Below are 25,337 nucleotides of genomic sequence, written 5' to 3'. Positions count from 1 at the left end.
TGAGTTTCAGTTATTCTGTTTCTATAAGAACTCTATAGGACTCTGGCTATTAAGCCTGAAAAGGTAGGTTCTTAATGATACTTCTGAATTCATCCTTCAAAAGTGACTCAATAAAATGCTACTTTAAGTTCAGACAAAATACATGAGGAAGGAAGGGGTAGGTCCTGCACGACCACACAAGGCAGAAAGGGCCTTTGGTTAGAGACAAGGAGAGTTGCACCAATTGGTTATTCGTTTAAAAACAAAAGAAAGAAAGAAATCATTTCTAATCTGTACACTTCTCGTCTGCTTCAACCAGCAAATGAAATGCCTCGATTTGAAGAAGGGGTGGTAAGTTCCTTCTCGCTATATATGGCTATATTTAAACATGTTCACTTTCCTGATATGTAAAATAGACTATATTATTATTATTAATTTTTACAGATAGCATCAGCTCTAAAAAATCTGAATCGGAAATCACAACTATTTACTTTTATCAAAAAGCATTTGTTTGTTTTCCCTGAATTTTCACATTTGTGCTGATGGCGGATGTAAATGGTGATGGAAACAAAGAGACGTGAGATGGCCCAGGGAGGACTGTTCTGCGGCCTTTCCTCCACAGGCCCCCAGCTTGTACTGTATGCTCAGTAAAGCACCTTGGGAGCTTCCTCTCTCTGGTGTGCCACCAGCACAGGCTGACCTCATACTCCCTGCCCCTTAAATCCCTTTGCATTTGCTGCGAGAGTACTCCGAAGAAACTTCCAGAGTCAAGATACTTTGTTAATGCAGCAAAAAACAGGACTGCACCCTCTTGGAGGGATCTACAATCCTTGGAGATGCTGAGAAGCAGTATGAACCGGGTGTATACGCAGCAGAGAACACGCGTTTTTAAGGGCAGTGGAATGATGCCACGTCATCATACCTGTGACAGGTTGCCCAACCTCATGCCACTGTGCAGAGCGCAGGCAGAATGACGCCATGATGTCTGTGCACTGACAGGTGGATTGTGCCATTGTACTAACAGGCAGACCAACAACATATTCCATGAAGGACAGGGAAACCATGTTTTGTTCCATCAGGAAGACACATGCCTGGCACTGTATGGAGGATTGGCAGATCTACACTATCGTACTTGGGACATCATCCTTCAAAATTGTATTAGGAGAACAACATCGGTTCATTGTACTAAAGACAAGCAGATCAATAATGTGTCATCTTTACTGACACATGGGCCAACAGCTTGGCATCCTGCTAACCAGCGGCTCCACTCAGTGTTACTGCCCTGAGGAACGGCCAACACCAACATGCTGTTGGACTAAAATCAGGCAGGCCAACGCCAGGTCATCAAACTAAGACAGGAAGACCAACACCAAGAGATAGACCAGAACCGCTCACAATGCACACAAATACTTATTGCTTTTGTCGGTACTGGCTGCATTGATGGCTGCAGAAAGGAGAGCTGAGCTGTTAGTACAGACAGTGACACTGAAAACACACCAACACCTGGTTGACAAGAAAGAGAACAGAGTAAAACACCCAATGCCCAACCGTCTACTTCATTCTTCTGAGATGTTCCTGTTTCCTGTACACATGACTTTACAAGAGGCCCCATGCAGGGGCCAAGAACCCTTCCTGATGCAAGAGGGTTAAGGGGAAGCTTCAGGGGGGCAGGGAAGGAGCCCACAGACTTTGACACAGCAGACAGCAATACCAGCACAGTATCACTCACCGTGGCCAGACACATGCCTGGAGCAAAAACCCAACTGTAGTCCCAACAAGTGGCCCACGGGAAATCATGCTTGTTTTAAAGTGCAAGATGTTGACACTGTCCCTGGTAGAACCTATTTTTGAAAAACATAAAGTGCTTTTTATTTTAACTTTTTTTTTTTTCAAACTTGAATATCACAGGAAACAAAAAAGAATTTCTATTATAGTAAATGCTTTCCCTGCCCCAGCAGGAAGTATTCAAAAGTCTGAACTGGGCATTTCAATTGGGGTTTTTTTTTTTTCTTTCGTTTTTTTCAGGTAAAAAAAAAATCAGATTTTATTCTGTTCTTCGGTAACATACAGTCTCTTTGAATAAGCTATTCTTCTGCATATTTGACACTTGCATATCTTTTGAGTCTACACTAGCGATGTACAGAAAGCATTTTCCTTCTATAACCCTAAAGCAATGCTCAGAGTTCATACTGTTGGCTGAGTGCCCGCCTTCTGAACTCTTCCCAGATTGCCAGGGGGCAATTAGAATTGAGTACAAGTGGTGCAACTCACCCTGATGATATCTCAAAATAAAATCTCAGGTACTACGGAATACTGAAGTCAATGAAGACATTTGAGGAAGGGTTTTGCGCTGGGATCGTGGCTTATGGTGCAGTTTTCCCCATGACACAAGCATTCCCTGTAGCCTTCTAACAATGGGATCCATCCAGCAGGTGATGGACAGAAGTTCCTAGAGGTGGTCAGGCAATACCCAAAACCAAATTGGTCAACCCACTCTTTTAACACCAGCCACTTGTTCCGGCATCCTTCTCCAGCTGAAGCCAGGAGGGATGGCGATCTTGCCCTCAGAGGCTGTGATGGAAAGCCACGAGAGAAGAATGGGGAGTAGGTGGCCTTGGTTATGTCTAGAACGTGGTAGTGGTGGCTGTGAGTTCTGCTCTTGTCATCTTCCAAAGAGGGCCGTGGAGCTGTTACAAGGAGGCGCCATACCCTGTGGCTTGGCCAACTTCACTCTGATGGACCCGTTAATGGCTCTCAAGGTTTTAAGGGAGATTTCTCTGGTCTCTCTTCTTTCTGGGGGCTTTACAAAGCCTTTCTGTTTCAGAGGTCATGCAGAAAAGCTCCACGGCAGGTAAGCTGAACAGCACTCCTCTTTGGACCCTGCCACAAGTCTCTCCTCCGTGTGGAGGTGGTTCAGATGCTCTGATCCCGTGTGCTTCCATGGGCTCCTCCCCCCGGCAACACGCGGACGTCGGGGGAGATGTGGTTCTCAAGCTTGCACTTTTCCTGACCACTGGGAGTTTTTCCAGTCAATGCTTCTGTAGAGTAAATACAGTTCTGCCTTAAGAACTTAGGGGAGGTGGGTAAGGGGGAGCTTTCAAAGTGGTTCTTCTCTGATCTTGTCCCGACGCTGAACTTGGGACTAGTGTTCCCATGGAGGCTCTTGGGGGGGCTGGAGTCCACACTGTAGAGCACTTGCCCCTCATCATCTGTGTCCGCATCAATGTACTGGTGGATACCTGCTTCAAAGTTGAACGCTATTGCTGTGTGTTTCTCTGGCGACCGGGGGGGTGTCCTAGCACTTGCTGTGGTGTAGATGGAGGACTCTGGACTCAGCACAGGCCTGTCCAAGAGTGTGGCACACTCCAGCCCAGCAACGGCTGCCGCAGCACCCCCCCGGTTCCTAAGAGGGTCATGGTACATCCCTAGAATGGGGACTAATGGTCTGGGATCCCCCTCCATGAAGTTGACCTTAAGTGCTCGAAGCTTCAAGGGGTTGGTGGTCTTCATGGAACTCTTTGGGCTCTCAATGAAGAAAGCAGAGGGATGGCTGGCATCAGGGGGGGGGTTGGCCTCCACAAACCTACCACCAGTGGCACCCAGAGCTCCCTGCCAGCCAACCTCTGGGGCCATGCCACCTCCGGTTTTGCTGGGGAGTGATGCCAAAGGGCTGTGGGAGAATCTGGTGGCTTCAGGGAAGTCTGTGGCACAGCTAATGAAGCTATCAATGCTTGACATGCTTCGCATGTCAATGACCCCTTCTGTACGAGTGGGCAGAGGGGCTACGGGACTGGGGATACTCTCCATTTCAAGTTCTTCCTTTGGTTTGCTCTGTGTTGCTGGCTCCTTAGTATTGAGGATGGGTTGAGACTGTGTCTTGGCCATCTTATTGTACATGTCTTCCAACTGCTGGACGTTCAGGTGCTGAGGACTAGAAGATGATCTGGCCTTCTCAGGGGATCCCTGCTCCTTGGTTTCAAAGGACTTACTTGAGCTGGTTTCGGACAGTGTCCTCTTTGTCCATTTCCATTTGTTGGGAGACAAGTGATTATCTTGCACTTTGTCTTTCTGACCCATGTTCTCTCCACTTTTCTCAACCACAATGTCCATCACCTCGATGCTCCGGGGGAATGCATCCTTCATGTTCATGGATACGATGCTGCCATTTCTCTTGGCTCTCTCCAGAGCCTCTCTCCGCTTGATTGCTTTCTCCTGCCTCTTCTGCTCCTTGTAGAACTCAGAGAAGTTATTGACAATGATGGGGATGGGAAGAGCAATCACCAGGACCCCTGCAATGCAGCAAAGACCCCCCACAATTTTCCCCAGGAGAGTCTTGGGGTAGATGTCTCCATACCCAACGGTCGTCATGGTGATGGTGGCCCACCAAAAAGAGGCTGGGATGCTTTTGAACTTGGTGTCATCCTCATCCTTCTCGGCAAAGAAGACAAGGCTGGAGAAGATCATGATGCCCATGGCAAGGAAGAGGATGAGCAAGCCCAGCTCATTGTAGCTCCTCCGCAGAGTGAAGCCCAAGGACTGGAGGCCAGTGGAGTGACGTGCGAGCTTAAGAATGCGGAGAATACGCATGATGCGGAAGATCTGGACCACGCGGCGGACATTCTGGAACTGCAGCACGCTCTTGTTGGATTCAGTGAGGAAGATGGTGACATAATATGGCAGGATGGCCAACAAGTCAATGGCATTGAGCGGGCCCTTGAAGAACTTCCACTTTTTAGGGGAGGAGAGGAACCGCAGCAGGTACTCCATGGTGAACCATGCAATGCACACGGCCTCCACGTGGGCCAGCTGGGGGTTGTCTGTGGTCTGGCCAAACTCGTCAAGGCTCTGCAGCTCGGGCAGTGTGTTGAGAGACAGGGCAATGGTGGAGAGGACGATGAACATGATGGAAATTATGGCAAGGATCTGTGAGGAGAAGAGAGTGGAATTTAATTATCAACCACCAATGGGATGGTCATCCTAATACTCTGGGTCTGCAGGACATTCCTCAACATTCAAGAGCATTTTCATAGCTCACTAATTACCTAATGACTGGATGTTTGAGCTAAAAAGATTATTTATTCAAATCCATTTATCATACAGACATGGAAACTGAGGCCCAGAGAATTGAAATGATTTAAAGCTAATCATCAAGCCCAGGGGTCAGTCAATTTTTTCTATAAAGGGCCAGATAGTAAATCTTTTAGACTTTGAAGCCCATGAATTCTTTGTTGCAACCATTTAACTCTGCAGTTATAGCATGAAAGCAGCCTTGGATAATACATAAACAAATGAGCATAGCTGTTTCAATAAAACTTTATTTACAAAAACAGGAAGTGGGCTGCAAGCCATAGTTGGCCATCTCGTGATCTAGACCAGTGGTTCATAACTATTATGGGGTGGGTTACCGCTTTCCCGACATTATACTAATGATAATATCAATAGTTACCCTTTATCGAGCGTTCATTGTATTCGAGGCACGATGCTTGTCACTTTCCATGCAATTCCTTATTTCATTCTTACAACAACCCCATTAAGTTGTACTTCCAATGAAAAGATGAGGAAACTTAGGCTTCCAAAGCTAGTAAGTTGCAGAGCCAGTATTTTAACCTGGGTCTGTCTGACCCCAATACGTGAGCTCTTAAGAATGTGTTAGAAATGAGATGAAAGCTACAGACCTTTTTGCTAAACACTCAAGGTTTTGCAGATGATTTTCAGGGAGGCCTAGACATCCTGGTCTCATGTTATTAACTCCTGAGTATGACTATGAATTTTTGAGGCTAAGGATCACAGCTTAACTACCTTTGAGTCCCCTGGATCAAGAAGAGGGTTTGGTCCAGATGTTTGGGCTCACTGGATGTTTGTTGAATTTAATGGAGCCTAGGCTAATCTACAGCTTATGCAGAAATGCAAGCAGATGTAATAAATTGCTCTAGGGTCTTTTTTTCAAAAATACAAATCCAGTCACATCACTCTCCTGCTCAATAAATCTCCAGGACTCTTCAGGAAAAAATCTAGACTCCTAAACTTATCTATCAGCCCTCCTCCCCACCCCCCAAAAGCTGTCCTCTTCTCATAGACTTGTGCCTCCCTTTCTGCTGCCCCTGCTAAAGGGCAGCGGGTGGGGGTGGGGTCTCCATGCTTGTATCATTTGATCCTGGCTGCCGCTGAGTGGCCAGAGATGGACAGAAAACCCAGGCTGGGCTGAACCGGTCCACCATGGAAGATTTGAGTTCAGGGATCCAGGGGTGAGTGGGTTATGGGGGTGGTGAGCCTCTGAATTAAATGGTCAAGTACGGTCCAGGCCTGAACCAGCTTCACGATAAGCCCAAGCCTCAAGCAACTTTTCACTCACGTTGTAGGGGATCAGAAAAACCATAACAAAATCCGAGAAAGCTGAACCTTTTAGAGAAGCCAGAAATTAAAGGGAAGCGGCAGAGAGAAGAAGCAGAGAGGACACAGGAGACCTGAAAAGGGTGTAGAGGGCCACAGTTAAATGCTTGGGCTCTGGTGTCAGGCTGTTTTGGATTCAAGTCTCAGTGCTTCCACTTCCTTACCTTTAGTCAGGCATTTAACTTCTCTAAGCCTCAGTTTCTTCATCTGCAAAATGGGATGATAATGACAATATCTATCTCAGAGAGCTGCTGTGAAGATTAAATGTGTTAACACATGCAAAGCACTCAGGACAGGTTCCAGCAGCACCTAGTGAATGTCTAATAAATGTTAGCTGTCATCACAGGGGAAATAGCTCAGCCCACACCCTGTCAGCCCAGAACACCCAGCCTCCGAGAGGCCAGCTAGTCTTTGCTTCTCGCCCTTGTTCTGAAACTGCCTGCCGTATCCTGAAAGTAAATGCCGCTGCCGCTTGGGTGAGCGTGAGAGGGTTCTGTCCCCTGCAATACATCCCCGATCAGGACACATGGTTGCCGAGTCTCTCTGAGTTTGACTCTGACCCCCTCTCTTTGGCCTCTCCTGCCACAGGTTCCCAAACTTCACGCTTCCCTAATCACACACTATCGTTGGTCAGTTCTGCAGGTCTGTGCCTCTTCCTCTCTGTCCAGTGAATTCCAATCCATCTTTTAAAACCCAGCCCACATGGCCCCTCCCTGCAGAGGTCATCCCTGGAGGGGCCAGCCACTCCATTCTCTGGGCTCCCTCGTCATTTTGCCAGCGTTGGGGTTCTTAGCACACTACAGCCTATTACAGGTGTGTGTGTGTGTGTGTGTGTGTGTGTGTGTAAATGTGTCCATCACTGCCCAGAATCTGTAAGCTTTGGGGGGACAGGGATGGATTCTGAGATTCACCTCTGCACCCACAGCGCCTAGGGCAACAGGTTTTCATGGTGTTTCTTGGCTGTGGCTCAAGTTCACGGCCATTTATGGGTCCCGTGGCCTTGGGCATTGCAACTTTCCTTGCCTCAGTTTCCTTATTTGTAAAATGGGGATCCTCCAGTAGTTCTTAACTGGGGATGATTTTGACCCCTCCCCCTTCCCTTGGGGACCTTTGGCAAATCCTGCAGAAATTTTTTGTTGTCAGGATTTGGAGGAGGGGTGATAATGGCAGCTGGTGGGTGGAGCCAGGGATGCTGTTAAATACAATGCACGGGACAGTCCCCACCAGGGAGAACGATCAGGCCCCAAATGTTAATAGTACCAACGTTGAGAAACTCTGGGATATACCAGCAGTCAGCCCCTCAGGAGCTGTAGAATGAGGGAAAAGAGCTGTTAGCACAGAGCTAGGCACAGAGTGGGTCTGACCTTACAGAGCAGCCAGCTGGGACCTCGGGGCTGAGCCCCTGCAGTGGAGCTGCTACAGTTTCTGACTCCTGGCCCTGAGGGCAGCTGCAGGAGAATGGAGCAGATTCCTGGGGAGTCTGTTCCTTTAAGAGCTGGGAGATCTCATTTCCCCCAGAGGCTGGCAGGGGAAGCCTGCTCCAGTTTCTAACCCCCAGACAACTCCAGGGAAGGCCCACATAATTGATGTCTGCTGACAGATGCATGAATTATGCACCCACCTATTGTACAGTCCTTAGCGCTGTTATTCTAAGGTGGGCACCCCCTCTTTGGACCCCAGAAAGTGCTCTCCCCTCCCGTCCTCTCAGCCTGAGGATGCTTAGGAAAGAAGAAAATGCAGGCAGAGGCCTCACTGCATCCTGGAGGGGGGTGTCCGCTGCTCAGGGCTGCGTTGGGAGGGTCAGAGGCTGCCAGGCCTCCTGCCCTGGCACATGCACTCATCAAATAGCACTTGTGCTAATGCAGTGTGACCCACCCTTCCCAGCCCTGCCCACAAGACTGCTTTCTCTTCCAGACCCGCTGAAGCCCTTAGGGTCAGGGTTACACTTCCTGACTGGGGAGCTCCTGAACATGAGTTAAACCCTCTGTGCCTCAGTCTCCTCATCTGTAACATGGGGGTGGGTCACTGAAAGGTGGCAAAGGGAATTCAATGAATTCATAAGGCCCTTAGATCAACTTTTATTGCTTTTATTATTTCACAACATTATATTTATTTATAAGCCGGTTGGACTTGGCTCTGAGCAGTAGTGTTATTATTCCCACCTGGCTGAGTGGCCTTGGACAAATCACTTCCTCTCTCTGAGACTCCATTTCTTTATCTCTAAAATGGAGATGAAAGTAATTGAGCACCTACCACATAACAGCCACTTAATATATATTTTATGTTATTAAATTATTATTTGGATAATTTATTGTCACCCTTACCTCCAGCCTCTGGACTGGTTGCTTCTGGAGGTCCAGGACTAGGTCTGTGGACCCCAGTGCCTGGCTAAGCCAGCAGACATCCTCTAAACAGTCTTGAACCCAAATGAACGGTATTGATTTGGTCTCTGGGATGGGCTGCAGGGATGGGGGACCAGCCAGGCCAGCAATGAGTCCTCCCGGCCCCAGCTCAAACCCCTGGCCAGGTCCCTGCATTTTCAGCCTTGCTTTCCTGGATCTGAGCCCAATCGGGTTTGGGCAGGACTCCAGGAACCCAGGGAGCAGAGGCAGGAAACAGGACCAGGACTCAGAGGCTGTCCCCAAATTCCCTCCCTGCAATGAGGTTCTGACGCCTGCAGCCTACTTGTCTGCACCAAGCGTGGGAGGGGGTTTTGGTCCTCTGGGAGAAGAGATTAGCAGGTAGGGGTACCCAGGGGGGAATCAAGGGTTCTGGAGCCAGGCCTTTCTCATTCTAAAAAAAATTGTTGGCTCTGGTGGTTAATCACAGGATGCCTACCTTTGGCTCCAGCAATAAACAGGCTGTTTATCACTTACTCTGACCACTTCCCTGCTCTTCCAGGAATATGGACAAGGCACAGAATGTCTGTGCAGAAAAGGGTCCAGGCTCCTTTCTGGAAGGATGGGGAGACTCAAGCAGAGAAAGGAAGGGACTAGTTTATGGTCACACAGCCCATTGGGGTCAAGTCTGTGCAACAACACTAGAAGCTCTGGCCAGAAGAGAGCTGCACCTAGTGTTCAGGTCCTGCAAACTGTTTTCATACACATCCATCTTCCCAGCAGCATTATTTGTAAGAGGCAAAAACTGAAATCAACCTGAACGTCCATCAACGGATGGATGTACAAACTGTGGTCTATCTATACAATGGAATATTATTCAGCCATAAAAAGGAATGAAATACTAATACATGATACGATATGGAAGAATCTTGAAAACATTATGCCGAGTGGAAGAAGCCAGACACAAAAAGCCACATAGTGTACGATTCCATTTATATGAAATGACCAGATAAGACACACCTATAGGGACAGAAGGCAGGTTAGTTGTTGCCAGGGTGGGGACAGGAATTAACAGTTAATGGGCATGAAGGATCTCATGGGGATGATGAAAATGTTATAAAATTGATTTAGGATGATGGTCGTACAACTTGGCAAATTTACTGAAAAATCATTCAATTGCTCACTGGAAATGGTGAATTATATGTTATATAAAATTAGCCTCAATATAAGTTATATAAAAAGTTGCTTTCCATAAAGAGTATCCCATTGCTTTTAATCCTCACAACCACATTGATGGGTCACAGGAGAGAAGCAGAAATCTGAGCAAGCTACAGCCCTGCTGTAAACCCTGAAATGGCTCTCCATGAAGTTTCGATCCTTTTGCATTTAGTTGGCATATGTTTACCGAGCACTTATTAAGTGCTATGCTCTTTGCTGGGGATGCAGCATGGATAAGAAAGACAATTTCCCTTAAGGCCTTAAGGAACTGGTAGGGAAAGGCAGACAAAAAACCCCATAAACAAATAAAGGAGCAAGATGATGTCAGATACTATTATGTACTACATGTTACTGAGAAAAACAAACCAGGAGTATCAGTAGAGAAGCACTGGGGGTGTCCACATGAGGCTGGGTGGTCAGGACAGGCCTTTCACAGGAGATGTGCTGGTTCTGAGACTTGAAGGTGAGGAGTATGTCATTCAAAGATCTGAGCATTCCAGGTACAAGCACAGCATGTGCAAAGGCCCTGGGGTGGGAACGAGCACAGTGTGTGCAAAGGCCCTGGGGTGGGAATGAGCTTGGCATATCAAGTAACAGAAAGAAGCTCAGTGTGGGTGGGGCTGCATGAGCAAGGCGGAGAGTGGGAGGAGATGACGTCAGAGAGGCAGGAGGCATAAAAAGGAGATTTGGATTTTGTATTAAGTCCACCTTTCTTCTCTCTCCGGACCATTTCCTCCATTTCCCACTGCATATTCCATAATGAATCCTGGCAAAACTACTTATAATTCCCAAGCCATGCTGCCATGGTTGCTCACACCTCCAGATCCTTGTCCATGCTGTTCCTTCTGCCTGGAGTATCCTTCCTCCCCTACTTCTCCTGGCTGATTCCTACAGCCTGTTCTGGCCTCAGCTCAGAAGCCACTTGCTCCAGTGAGCCCTCTCTGACTCCCGGTTGTGAGTTGAGAACACCCACCCTCTGGACTCTCACAGCCCTTGAGTTTGTCCCTTCACGGCACTGATCTTCCCAAGCTGGAATTTCCTCCTCTGTGTCCTGCAATAGAATGTCAGCTGCATGAGGGCCCAGGCTGGGTTTGTCTTGCGTTGCTGTAACCCCAGCTCCTGAAACGGTGCCCGGCACAGAGCAGGAGATCCCTAAATAGTTAATAAATGAATGATCAAGCAAATGAATGAAATGGAGGCTCAGAGAATGAAGTGACTTTTCCAGGGGCACACAACTTGCAAGGAGTGGATCTGGGACTTCAGTTCAGGTCTGTGCGTCTCCCCAAGACGTTTTCAAGGACGTTGGAGGTGGCAGAGTTTCTGGAGCATCAAACCTTTCGCTCCTTTTATGGTGCTTCCGCTTCCTCAGCTTTAAGGGGGGATTACAGATGGGGAGTTTTAATCAGAAGGGTCACTGGCGCAGATCCGATTAAGGGGATTGGAAGCAGGCTGATGGTTTTGGCTCCCTCTTCTACAGGTAGGGGCCTCTGGTCGGGGCGGGGGTTGGTGAGAAATTGGAGTCGGGAGCCTGCAGGGGGCGCTCATGGGCGCAAAGGGACAGGAATCCAGGGACAATAGAGGATAAAGGTCTTGGGGTGAGCCAGGCAACAGAGGCCTTCACCATGAGAAGGCAACCGAGACACACAGGTGGAAACAGGGTGCAGTGACATTGCTGGGGGTGTCCCAGGTGTTATAAACCAGAGGCCTTGGGGTCGAGACATTTATTTTTACTTATTTGTCCAAGTTTCCAAATTAGGAGATTTCACATGAAAATCTAGATTTTCAGATTTCCCTTGGAACGTCACATGCTGTGTCTACACGTTCAACCTGCATTCCCCATGGCAACAACTGGCTGGCTCTAAGGAGTAGCTGTCCCTTTAGACAGGGCACGGGCTCCCCAGTGTCCACAGGCCCCTTCACTCCTTTCATTATCTGTCAGGTCTCTGTAGGTGTCGGGTTTGCCCCCTGGACCCACTGATATGATATTGAAGACAGCAACACTTACCTGACCTGCTACCATATACGAAGAACTTTCCAGACAAGACCTGCATCTAATTGCACATGCCAGGAGCCTAAGGGTCACACTTGCCACATCCAACCCCATCCTTTGCCTCCATATCCAAACTGTCACCAAGTGCTGTCCCTTCTGGCTCACAAACATCTTTGGATCTGTTCCATTCGCTCCACCTGCTAAGCCATGACCCTGTCCCAAGTCACCTTCACCTCCCACTGGACCACTGCAAACTGACCTCTTTCTGGTGTCCCCAAAGCCACTAGATGTCCCCAATATCTATTCTTCCCTTCTTTCATTGTAAGAGAGTTTTAGCGGGACAAAGGGTTACCCAGAATGAAGACTACATTTCCCAGCTTCCCTTGTAGTTAGATGTGGCCATGTGACTAAGCTTGGCCAATGGAATGTGAGCAAAAAGGATGCTTGCCCTCTCTCCTTTTCCTCTTTCTTGCTGGAGGGGAGGCAGATGTGATGCGCAGAGCTGGAGCAGCTATCTCGGATCTGAGATGGAAGCTAACCCCAGCCCTGGACTGGCCCTTTACTGAAGAAGTTTGCCAGCTCCTGGTCTACCTCATAACATCCATCTTGTTTAAGCCACTGTATTTTGGGGTCTCACAGTTCCAGTCACTTAGTCTATACCCTGCCTAACTCTCCACCCTCATCTTGTTCCATGCTCCCCTTTGCTTTCTCATCTCAGGCACATTAGCTTTCCTTTGGTCCCTCATAGTCTCCATGATCCTTCTGCCTGGAATGCTTTTCCCTCCACTCTGCTTGGTTAACTCCTACTCATCCTTCGTAGCTCAGCTCAGGCATCACCTCCTCAGGGAAGCCATCCCTGACCAGGTCAAATTCCTAACTGCAGGGTCTAGTAGTGCTATGCCCTTCTCCTCATAATGCTGTCCAAGTTGCAGTTTTACAATAATGCCCACCTCTGTAGAATGTAAGTAACTGGAGGGCAGGGGTTGTGTCTAAATAAAGAATGTTATTTCATCCCCCAAACAATCTGCAGGGTGTGCTGTGTCCCCTCCCTCCATTTTATAATTGGGAGAACTGAGGCTGAGAAAAACTATATCCAAAGCGACAATTAAGGAAGTGGTAGAGGCAGGGTTTAAATCCATGTCTACTAGACTCTGAAGCACCCACCCCACCTTTTTTTAAAACACTGAGGACCTTTCTTATCCCAGCATCCTGGGCTCTGGGTTATGGTTTTTAATGTATGCCCTCACTTGAACCATCCTCCCTAGGTGATCTGACTCTTCCCAAAAAGCTCTGGGTTGGGTACCCTTTTCCTAACACGTCAACTAAGTTCTCATGAGCTTTGCCAAAGCAGGAATTCTAGAAGCTGGTGCTGTTACAACCTCCTGCCCATCTGAGGACAATGTCTCTGATGGGGGTGGGAACTTGACTCTGATCCCTATAGAGGGAGGAGGTGATGGGGAGAAACGCGGGGCAGTGTCCTTCCTGCCTGAGTGATCGCCAAGTCCTGATATTTGCTGAGGGCATGCGGAGCTGAGGAAGGGACTGTCAGTCTTAACGGTGATGAACGGCATCAGTCCATCCCCACTGCAGAGAGCAGTGTTTTGAATAAAAAACAAGGAGCATGGGCTTCCCTGGTGGTGCAGTGGTTGAGGGTCCGCCTGCCGATGCGGGGGACGCGGGTTCGTGCCCCGGTCCGGGAGGATCCCACATGCCGTGGAGCGGCTGGGCCCGGGAGCCGTGGCCACTGGGCCTGTGCATCCGGAGCCTGTGCTCCGCAGCGGGAGGGGCCGCGACAGTGAGAGGCCCGCGTACCGCAAGGAAAAGCAAACAAACAACAACAACAACAACAACAAAAAAGGAGCATAGGAGATGTTAGGCAAGGGCAGTGTCCACAGGCTCTGCTGAGCCACAAACCTGTCCTCTTGCCCCTGAGCCTGACAGGATGGGGAGAAGCGTGTCTCTGAGAGCTTGGCTGAGGTGGCTGGGTGGCTGAGAGTAACTAAATGTGTTACTCTGGATGCTGGGATTGGGTACCACTGTGGCTAACGTCAGAATGATGGCCCTGTGAGTGGTCATTTTGACAATAGCCAGTTTTGCTGGTTAATGCCCTGTATACATTCAGAGTCATTTGGGTGACTTAACAATAGTTCTTTTTCATATAGCATTTTAGTCTCAGTAGAGATTCATATTGAGGTAAAATGGATGTGTGGATAGTCTAGAGACCTACTTTCTAATTCTGGCTGGGCATCCTTAGGCCAAGTGTCTTCACATCTCTGATCTTTTTCGTGCAATATCTACTGAGGGTCTGTAGCTGCAGGAAGGAGGTCTCATGCTCAGAGGATGGAGCTACTGGATTCTTGAGTCACCACTTGGAAGAGAGCTGTGCGGGGTTGTTACTGGATCCTCAGTGGGAATCACATGAGTCAGAAATAAACTTTGACGTATAAAGTCATGAGACTGTGTGTTCGTACGTACTGCAGCATAATCTAGGGTATTCTAATTCATCCGGTTGAGTTGGAGTGCAGGTTCTATCCTCTGGTTTTAGCTGAACTAGTCCTTGCACACAAAGATGAAAGGCTTACAAAGATCCTCGCAAAGAAACAACTGCTCAGGGGTAGTATTAATAATTCAAGCCCAGGAGAGCATCAAGACAATAACTAAACTGATACTTCTCCTCCTGGTATGAGTCCTTCAACAGTAACAATGTGAGGTTAAAAGCAATGAGGATCTCGTCATGTCATCATTATCAGAGAGACTCTGTAATACGGATTTTCATCCACTCTCTTTTATGGTGAACCCTGGCTTCATTCACTCATTACATACAGGAAGAAGACAGGATAAGTGAATTAAAAAAATGAATGAATGGGCTAGGTCCAGTGGGGTGGAGGTACTAGAATATACTGGTTAAGAACTAGACCTGCATTTTAATCCCAGCTTCTTAATTTTCAAGCCATGAGACCTTGGACATGTTACTTAACCTCTCTGAGCTTCAATTTCCTCATCTCTGCAATGAGGATAACCAGTTCCTATTTCACTGAGGATTCATTGAGAAAATGGCTGGCACACAGTAGAGGTCCAGTGAATGTTAGCTGCTCATTTTTTTAAAAACTGGGAGGAAGACTTCAGCTCGATGTAAGACTATACTAAGGTGGGAGCCGTTACAATTAGTTATTATTATTTTTCTTTGGAGGGAGGCCAAAGGGTGGGTATCCCTTACACAGCTGTGTAAATTTACACAAGGAACTTCACCTCAGTTTCCTTGTCAGTAAAAAGGGAATAATAGGGCTTCCCTGGTGGTGCAGTGGTTGAGAGTCTGCCTGCCGATGCAGGGGACGCGGGTTCGTGCCCCAGTCCGGGAAGATCCCACATGCCGCAGAGCAGCTGGGCCCGTGAGCCACGGCTGCTGAGCCTGCGCGTCCGGAGCCTGTGCTCCACAACGGGAGAGGCCACAACAGTGAGAGGCCCGCATACCGCAAAAAAAAAGGGAATAATAATACCTACATGGTCAGGTTTTTAATAAGATTGACCTCATTCATTCACTCAGTGATGCGAGGTACCATTTTAGGCTCTAGGGATACAGCAGTGAACAAACCAGGCAAAAATCCCAGCTTGTGTAGAGCTGACCATCTTGTAGAGGGAAGGGATACACAGTGAACAGTAGCAAGTCAACAGGATAATTTCAGGTGGTGAAAGTTGCTAGGAAAAAATGAAGCAGGTCAGTGGGAAAGAGAATGACCATGAGGTGGGTTTACTTTAGCTGAGGTGGTCAGGGAGAGCTTCTCTGTGGAGGTGACATTGAAACTGAGACTTGAATGATAAGGAGGAGTTGCCATGTGACCATCGGTGGGAAAAGCATTCCAGGCAGAGGGAACAGCAAGTGCAAAGGCCCTGAGGTGGGAACGTGTTGGGCCAGTGTGAAGTAGGGCTACTGAAAGGGAGAGGAAGAGGAGGTGAGGTGAGAGAGGTAATGGGGGCAGGTGTTAAAGGGTCTCCAGGCCACACACACTAAATGTAGAACATGTCATGATTATTAGTGGTATTATTAGCAGCAGTATTCCTCTGACTCCCTTCTTCATGCCCAACTAAGGACCCGCTTTGGAAAAGACAATCATTCTGGAGGAGTCCCTCAGGTATTCAGCCAAGAATCCTGTCAGGTCAATTTAGCCAGAATCCCCTTTTTCCCTGATGTTTCCTCTTAGTAATTTTCCATCCACTGACCCCTATCTGCTCCTTGGCTATAAACACCCACTTGAATGAAACTTACAAGCTTTTGCACAGCAAAGGAAACCATAAATAAGAAGAAAAGACAACCCTCAGAATGGGAGAAAATATTTGCAAACAAAGCAACTGACAAAGGATTAATCTCCAAAATATACAAGCAGCTCATGCAGCTCAACATCAAAAAAACAAACAACCCAATCCAAAAATGGGCAGAAGACCTAAATAGACATTTCTCCAAAGAAGATATACAGATTGCCAACAAACACATGAAAGGATGCTCAACATCACTAATCATTAGAGAAATGCAAATCAAAACTACAATGAGGTATCACCTCACGCTGGTCAGAATGGCCATCATCAAAAAATCTAGAAACAATAAATGCTGGAGAGGGTGTGGAGAAAAGGGAACCCTCCTGCACTGTTGGTGGAAATATAAACTGTTAGAGCCACTATGGAGAACAGTATGGAGGTTCCTTAAAAAACTAAAAATAGAACTACCATACGACACAGCAATCCCACTACTGGGCATATACCCTGAGAAAACCATAATTCAAAAAGAGTCACGTACCACAATGTTCATTGTAGCTCTATTTACAATAGCCAGGACATGGAAGCAACCTAAGTGTCCATCAACAGATGAATGGATAAAGAAGATGTGGCACATATATAAAATGGAATATTACTCAGCCATAAAAAATGAAATTGAGTTATTTGTAGTGAGGTGGATGGACCTAGAGACTGTCATACAGAGTGAGGTAAGTCAGAAAGAGAAAAACAAATACTGTATGCTAACACATATATATGGAATCTAAAACAAAAAATAGTTCTGAAGAACGTAGGCGTAGGACAGGAATAAAGACGCAAATGTAGAGAATGGACTTGAGGACAGTGGGAAGGGTAAGCTGGGACGAATTGAGAGAGTGGCATGGACATTATACACTACCAGATGTAAAATAGATAGCTAGTGGGAAGCAGCTGCATGGCACAGGGAGATCAGCTCAGTGCTTTGTGACCACCTAGAGGGGTGGGATAGGGAGGGTGGGAGGGAGATACAAGAGGGAGGGGATATAGGGATATATGTATACGTATCACTGATTCACTTTGTTATACAGCAGAAACGAACACACCACTGTAAAGCAATTATACTCCAATAAAGATGTTAAAAAAAACAACCCCAAAAACACCCACTTGCTCATGCTGTATTCAGAGCTGAGCCCAATCTCTCTCTTACTGTAAAATCTTACTGTAAAACTACCATTGCAGCGGTCCCCACACATGTCTCAATGGTCCTGAATAAAGTCTGCCTTACCATCTTAACAAGTGCCATTGATTTTTTTTCTTTGACACCTTCCTTCTCTGGACCCCAGTAGCCTCTCATTTTCCTGTTATAAAAGGGAGTCAACAGAGCCTTTGGCACCTTCTCATTTGCTGCTCTGTGGGCCTGGAGAGCCCTTTGCCCACTCCCTCTCTCTTACACACAGTTTGCTTTCTGACTTCTTTCAGGACTCAGCAGAAATGTCACCTCCTCAAAAAAGCCTTTTCAACTTTCCCCAGACTGAATTAAACGCCCTTCAAGTGTGTTTCTCAACTCTTTTATTGCCCCTGTCATAGCAGTTTTTTGTTTTTGTTTTTTTTTGCGGTACAGGGGCCTCTCACTGTTGTGGCCTCTCCCGTTGCAGAGCACAGGCTCCGGACGCGCAGGCTCAGCGGCCATGGCTTACGCCCCAGCCGCTCCGCGGCATGTGGGATCCTCCCGGACCGGGGCACGAACCCGTGTCCCCTGCATCGGCAGGCGGACTCTCAACCACTGCATCACCAGGGAAGCCCCATAGCAGCCTTTTTAAGGTAGAAACTAGGCCTTGTCCCTCCCCTTTTCAGCCCTCCAGTGGCTTCCGACTGTGCTCAAAATAAGGTTCCATCTCTTATGGGCCTTATAAGACCCTGCCTGATCTCATCTGTGTTGGCCTCTCAGATCTCTTCTCCTCTGCTTTCTCCCACACAATCCCTCTCCCCTAGCCACACTGGCCATCTATCTGCTCCTCAACATGCCAGGATCATTCCTGCCTCAGGACCTTTGCACTTGCTGTTTTCTCTCCCTGGGATGCCATCCCTCCAGATTTCTCTATGTCTGGCTCCTTCTTATCCCTCACATTTCCTCCTTAGAGAGGCTGTCTCTGACAACCTGATCCAAAAGAAACTCCTCCCTACTCACTCAATCTTGCCATCCTGTTTTACCTCACTGGGGATTTGCCACAATCTGCAGTCATCTTGTTTCTTCCTTTGCTCACTCATTTATTGTTTTCTTCCCCACTGACCTTGGTTAGCACTATGAGGGCAGGGACCATGTCTATCTTGCAAGGCTGGATCCCCCGTTGCCCGGCACAGAGCTTGGTATGGAGTTGACACTCAACAAATACTGGTGCAGTAAATGAACAAATGAATGGATGGATGAGTGCATGGTTGTTGGGTGGATGGATGGATGGGTTGTGGGTTTAGAAGCCATGGCCTCAACTAGACCACCCAAATGTAACAAGTTTATTGAGTACTCACCCTGCATGAGACACTATGGGGAAACACAAGCTGGAATTAGCAGCTGAACATCTAATAATAATGACATAATAAAAACAACTAGTATTTATTGATTACTCACCATGCCAGGCACTGTACCAACTGCTTTACATGGGCAGTCTCATTAACTCCTTAAGTCAACCCTAAGATGTAGATACTCTCATAATCCCTGTTTTGTAGTTGGGAAAACCAAGGCACAGAGAGGTGAGGCTTCCTGGAGGAGGAATCCTTTGGGCTGGACCTTGAGGGCTAGAGATGGATTCCAGCAGGCAGAGATGAGAGGAGGAGGTGTTCTAGGTGGAGGTAACCATACGTGCAAAGGCTTGGAGGTGGGGAATGAGAGTCAACCCAGTTTGGCTGGGGCGGGTGTGCACAGAGACAGAGGCTGGCAAGAGTGGAAACCACCACCTACTAAGCGCCTACTGCATGCCATTTACTCACTCAAGGCATTTTCTCACAACTACCCCAAGAGGTAAGTTTTATTACCTCCACTTTTCAGAGGACCAATCTGAGGCTTGGAGCAGCTAAATAACTTGCCCAAAGTCACATAGCAGAATGAGGGTTGAACTGAGGCCTGCCTAACTCTGGAGTGGGCATGCTGGGTCAGAGGGGTATTCAGGGGTCGAGAAGAGAGAAGACAAAGGCAAGCTGTTAAGTGAGCATGTACTAAGAGCCAGGCACAGCATATTATCTCATCTAATTCTCACAAGTACCCAGGCGGTTGGTATTTTTGTAGCGTTTTTTTGGCCACACCGTGCAGCTTATGGGATCTTAGTTCACCTACCAGGGATCGAACCCTGGTCCCGGCAGTGGAAGCACGGAGTCCTAACCACTGGACCGCCAGAGAATTCCCATGTAGTTTTTGATTTTTGAGACTGTTTAGCATTTTGGGGGGAGAATCAACCCTCTTCCACTCTTATGTATTGAGTGAAGTTGACCCTATTCCCCAGTCCCAGGGAGGGTAAGAATGAGATCAAAGCTTACCGGTTAGGATAATCTATCCCCCTGGACACAGTGATTGGTTTAGCAGTGTGGGCATGACTCAAACTGGCTAATTTTCATCCTGGGATTGTTTCTGGAATTATTGGGAAAGAGGTACTCTCTTTCATCAGAGACTGCTGAGTTGACAGGATATCAACCTATGGGGGCCAGAAAGTAATCTTTGGCCCTCTGGAAAGAATCTGCCCAAGAATATAGCCAATGTAGAGGGACTCAATGCTAAGAGACAAAGGCAAGTTTCTGAGGACACTATCTGAGCACCTGGATACAGCCATTCCTGAAGCCATTATCCTTGGACTGTCAAATAATATGAACCAATCAGTGCCCTTTTTTTGATTTGGGTTTATGACTATTGCAAATAAAAAGTGAACTGGCTAACAAAATTCTTAACTTCATTTAACAGGCAAGGTAATTAAGATTCATAGAGGTAAAGTGACTCACCCAGGATCACACAGCCAGGAAGTGACTGAATCACACTGAGATATAACATAGAAGGTGCCTGGCATCTAATAGGTCCTCAATAAATGTCAGCTCCCGTCCCCCACAAACCAAAGAATGGCAGAGTAGAGGACTGGAAGAGATATGCCATGTGGAGCTCCAAGTTTCTGGTCAGATTCCGGATTCTATCTATAAACTTCCAAACTGTGTTGGGGTCTGGCAGGAGTGGGAACCAAGGCTTAGGAGTTGGCAAATAAAGTGAATCAGCTGCCAGGATGTCAGGGTTTAAACAAAACTCCTGAGGATCTCCCTCCCTCCAAAACCTGCCATCTGAGGGTCCTGGCTGCAACCCAAGGTTTCCAGGGAAGGGCCTGAAGTCCCAGCACTTAGAAACTTATACTTAGTAGGAGCGTGCGCAGATAATGGTTTCAGTATTGCCAAGGATTCTGTGGTCATTGAACTTTTCAGAGCTCCTTTTCACTGCAGCTGGACAAAGAATAAAGGGTTTAACCTGCAAACTCTGACACTGAACAGAGTTGGGTTGTAATCCTGGCTCTTGCCAGTTGGGTGACCTCTGGTACATTACTTAACCTCACTGAGCCTTGGTTTCCCGTTGTGTGAAATGGACAGGAATGGAGGAAGAAATCAGGCAAAGCAGGTAAAAGCTTTTAGTTCAGAGTTTAGAATCTCTGTAGCTTTTGGGCCACAAAAGTGAGTTCTACATACAGGCTGAGTCTTGGCATAGATAATCATGTCATCTCTCTGAGCCTCAGTTTTCTCATCTGTAACATGGGATTCAGAATAGTCTCCACCACACGGGTGTTTGTGAGGCAGGGAAGAAATCATGGGGGAACATGCGTACCCCAAACTGCCACTTGGTGCCAGTGAAGGGTGAGTGTCTGTGACAAATATGAACTGAGGGCTGGAGGGCTCCACCTACCTACAAGCAGATGGTTTTGGCCCACACAGTGGATTATTTGCCAAAATTTATTTCCACTACAAATCCAGATTTCCAGTTTCTCAAAAGGAAAAAAAAAAAAAGCAATCTGAAGCTCTGGCTCCTCTGGGCCCCTGTTCCTCTGTGAATGCTGGGCTAGGGCTGAGTGCCAGCTAGTCCAGGCCTGTGCTTTTCAAGTCTTATAAGCAGCCCCCGCAAGTTGTTTATGAGGCCTACTTGGCCTCTGCAGGGATCTCAGTTTGTGAGCCTAGGCATTAATCATTAGAAGTGTGGCCAGCGATGAGGGAAAGAATTAAACAGTGCCAGGGCAACAGTCATGGGCCCCTTAAAGAACGCTGGGTCTGCAGCTGGCTCCATGGGATGCTCTGGATCAGGGATGTGGGGCTGGAATCCCCACCTGTTCTAGCACCTCACCCCTTCCATACTGTGGCCTGCTCTTCCTGGTCTGTAGGAAAGCTGTGTTGTTGCTTCCTTAGAGCCCCTGATGCATTTTTTCCCCTGCTTCCAGACCTCTCTGAAGCCCTCCCCACCCCCATTCTCCACTACCCACTCTGCCAATAAAACAAAGTGATGGGATTAAAAACATAGGGAGGGGAGGAGTGACTAGTTCAGTTCAAGTGGCCAGGAAGGGCCTCTCTGAGGAGCTGACATTTGAGTGGAGATCTGAGAGATGCAAAGGAGCCGGGCACGGGAAGACCTGGGACATGGTGTTCCAGGAAGAGGCAACAGCGAGTGCAAAGGCCCTGAGGCAGAGAAGAGATTGTAAGAGGAAGAGAAGGGAGAGCTGTGTACCTGGAGCTGGGAGAAAGGTAAGGCGTGTCAGAGATGAGGTCTAAGAGAGAAGTGAAGAAAGCCTTGAAGACCTGATAGGATGTTTCTATTCTGAGAACCACACAAGCCACAGAGGGCTTCTCAGCAGGCTAGTGACATGGCCTAATGTAGATTTTAAGATCCTCCAGCTGCATTTGGTAACGGCCTGTAGGGAGATAGGAATAGAAGCAGGAATCTAAGTGAGGGAGACTGGCAGGTGTCCAGGTGAGAGATGGTGGTGGCTGTTGAGACTACAGAAGAAAGGTTCAAGGCATATTTTGGATGTGAAACTAACCAAATTGCTGACGGCTCAGACGTGTGAAGTGAGGGACAGAAGAATCAAGGAGGAATTCCAGGTTCCATCCTGAGCAACCAGGAGGCTCGTGGTGGCCTTTTCTGAGATGGGGACGACTGAGAGGAACATGCTGGAGCGGCCAGAGGAGCACCTGAGGCCAGATCATGATGGGCTGTGAACACTGGCTGAGGGGTCGGGAGGAGACCCTGCAGGCAATGGGGAGCTACGGAGGGCTTTTGAGCAATAGCTGAATATTCATTCAGTCATTCAACAAACGTTTACGGGACGAGGTGATCCACATTCTGCTCTCTTCCAGACAGTGATGCTCCCCCCAGCCAGCAATGGGTTTAGGGGCACAAATCACACTCTTGAGACCAGAGCGTCGATAGGGAGATCTCACCTGCTGATCCATGGGTTCCCTTCCCCTCCTCCTCCATCCCCTGCTTTGGGAGCCAACGTGCATTTAAAAATCTTTACTCACTGATTGTCTGTCCCCCCCTCTAAAAGCTCCATGAATGTAGTGACGATCTTTGTCACTTCTGTGTCCCCCATGCTTAGACCTGTGCCGGGCACACAGTCGGTGTCCCGTGACTATTTATTGAGGAACTAAATTTTTAAAAAAGCCCCAGTCTGCCATCTGGAAGGACCAAGTGAGAGGCTCTCAAGCGCTGGCCTCAGGCCTGGAACACAGCAGACGTTCAGCAAATGGTGTTGAAAATGCATGGAAAATACAGGCACACTGTGTGCAGCCCTGGCCCAGTGTCTGGTGGGTCTTGAGGCCTTCCCCAGTACAGGATGGGCCTGAGGGGTGGGGACAGAGAGGTGGCCTGTGACCCACCCTCCTGGGCCCCTGTCTCGGGGCCTAGACTGGACAGGTAGGCGTGGTGTCTGAACTAATCCCAGCTAAGCAGCCAGACATGTAAGGATGTGTAATCCGAGGCCTGAGCACACACTGTCCTTCCAGCTTTAGCCTGACCTTGGCTGGGATGACCCAAGTCGAGGTGGACACCCCGGCCCCCCAAGGTCCCCCAGAGCTGAGACCCTCCACACAGCCAGGGACAAAGACAAAAGGGAGCCCTTCTCTGAAGGTAGAGAGTGACAAGCTCACCCAGGTCTCCCCCACCTTCCACCCCTGCCAATGTGGGGAGTGCATCTCTGCACCCCTCCCCCATTCCTGCATCTCTGGGTCAGAGTCCTCCCTGATGTGGGAAACACTGTACAAAAACATTGTGTCAGGGGAGAAAAGAAGGATCCATTCATTCAGCAAATATTTATGGAGCCTAAACTATGTGTGAAGCCCTGTTATAGATTCTCAGGACAGCAATGACCAAGACAGACCTTGTCTTCAAGTCTCTGACATTTGGGTCGGGGGAGAAGATATTAAATGAGGAAACATAAATGAACAAGGTTACTTCAGATACCACAAAGACAAGAAAATGGGCTAATGGGATAGAGTGTGACTGGGTGTAGGGAGGGCATCGTTAGCTGTGGTGGTCAGGGAGGGCTTTTTGGGGAGGTGACATCTGACCTGAAGGAGAAGGATTCAGCTGTTTAAGATCTAGCAGAGGAGTGTCCAGTCAGAGGGAAGAGATTTTAATCCTCCTAAGTTATATAAATTGGCACCATTTCCTCCGTTTATTGAGTACTTACTATATGCCAGGCCCTGCTCTAAGCAATAAGTTGTTTAACACTTAAAACAATCCATTATTGTTGTCCCATTTTATGGATGAAGAAACTGAGCCACAGAGAAGTTAAGTACTTTGCCTAAGGCCACACAGCTAGCAAATAGCAGAGCGGGGATTTGAACCCAGGTCTGCTCTATCCTCCAACTTAGGATGACTTTTTCCCCATCCTCAGAGCACAAGGAGGAGAAAAATTAATTGTTGAGCACCTACCAAGCACCAGGCCCTTTGACCTCTGTCATCTTTGCCTGGCCCTACCTCTGAAGTCCACCCCCTGGTTTCCTGCCATCTCTTTTCTCCTCCCCTGTTACGACCTTGTCCACCTCCAGCTCCGGGAGTGGCCACGTGACCCAGGCTGGTCCAATCACCATATTTCAACCCTCTTAGACACAGTGATTGGCTGGAAGGATGGGCATGTTACACAAGATGGGCCAATGAGAGCAAGTCCTGGGACTTTGGATGTAATCCTGGGCTGGAGAGGAGCAGTTCTCTTTCAAAGGGGAATGTCTAGCTGGGAGATGAGGAACCAGGAAGCCCAGAGAGCTTGCCTGAGAGTGAAGCTCACCCAGGGGAAGGCAGAGACCAAAGATGGAGAGAGCCTAAGTTGCAATGACAAGTCCTGACAATATGGTTCAAGGGCCTGTGTATCTGGGCCAGAAGCCAGAGCAACTTCTTGACTTTCCAGTTGTTTGAGCCAATAAATCACCTCTCCCTTTCTTTTCGAGCTTAAGCCAGTCTGAATTGGATTTCTGTCACTTGCAACTGAAATCAGAATATTTTTTTCCTCCTGGAACGTCCTCCCTTCTCTTCTCTCCTCCTACCAATAGTACTGTTCTTACAACCATCATGAATATAACCATCATTGTCACCACTAATGCAATTACTACTTTCATTAATACTTCTATTACCACTGCCAGTAATAACACCGTCATCACCACCACGAACATATGACTGCTGGGGCCATTATTGCTCCTATGATTGGTGCTGGTATGACTACTATTAATGTCACAATCTCCATTGGAAACCTCCCTTGTTTACAAAACCTTTTCACCATCCATTGCAAGGGCAAGGACATTAAGGTTTGCAAAGGTGATGGAGTCTGCCTACAGCCATAGGCAAGGCTACTCAGATTAACATTCATTCACTCCCTCACCTACTCATTCATTTATTGAAGAAATGCCATTGACCGCCTTCTGCGTGAGGATGGGCTCCTCATGCGGCCCATGCTGGGAGGATGCTGGGATGCAGCAGCGAATATGGACTTGGTTCCTGCCCTCGCTGGGCTGCCAGTCAGGGGGACATTCCAAGAAGTTTCCTCACAGCCCACACAAGAAGCCTGGATAGCATCATTCTCTCCTCTGCAGGGTTCTGAGACTATGGTGGAGGAGCCCTGTCTATAGGTAGAATTGAAGGACTGCTGTTTTTTACCTCTTACCTGAGCTGCCTTGGC

The 25,337-nt window shown here is 47.9% G+C and overlaps 1 protein-coding gene across 1 annotated transcript in view; it reads right to left on the bottom strand.

The window, feature by feature from the left end:
• Positions 1-205: 205 nt before the first annotated feature.
• KCNB1 (potassium voltage-gated channel subfamily B member 1) overlaps positions 206-25,337 on the bottom strand; it is a 105,426-nt gene continuing 80,294 nt past the window's right edge. The window contains exon 3 of the mRNA XM_004282887.4: positions 206-4,902. Within this exon, the coding sequence (XP_004282935.1) occupies positions 2,893-4,902 (2,010 nt within the window). The 3' untranslated portion in view covers positions 206-2,892. The remainder of the gene's footprint in view (positions 4,903-25,337) is intronic.

This window comes from Orcinus orca, chromosome 16, assembly GCF_937001465.1.
Source record: "Orcinus orca chromosome 16, mOrcOrc1.1, whole genome shotgun sequence".
Classification (NCBI taxonomy): domain Eukaryota; kingdom Metazoa; phylum Chordata; class Mammalia; order Artiodactyla; family Delphinidae; genus Orcinus; species Orcinus orca.
The sequence above is the reverse complement of the archived record's forward strand: the minus strand, read 5'-3'. Positions and strand labels throughout refer to the sequence as shown.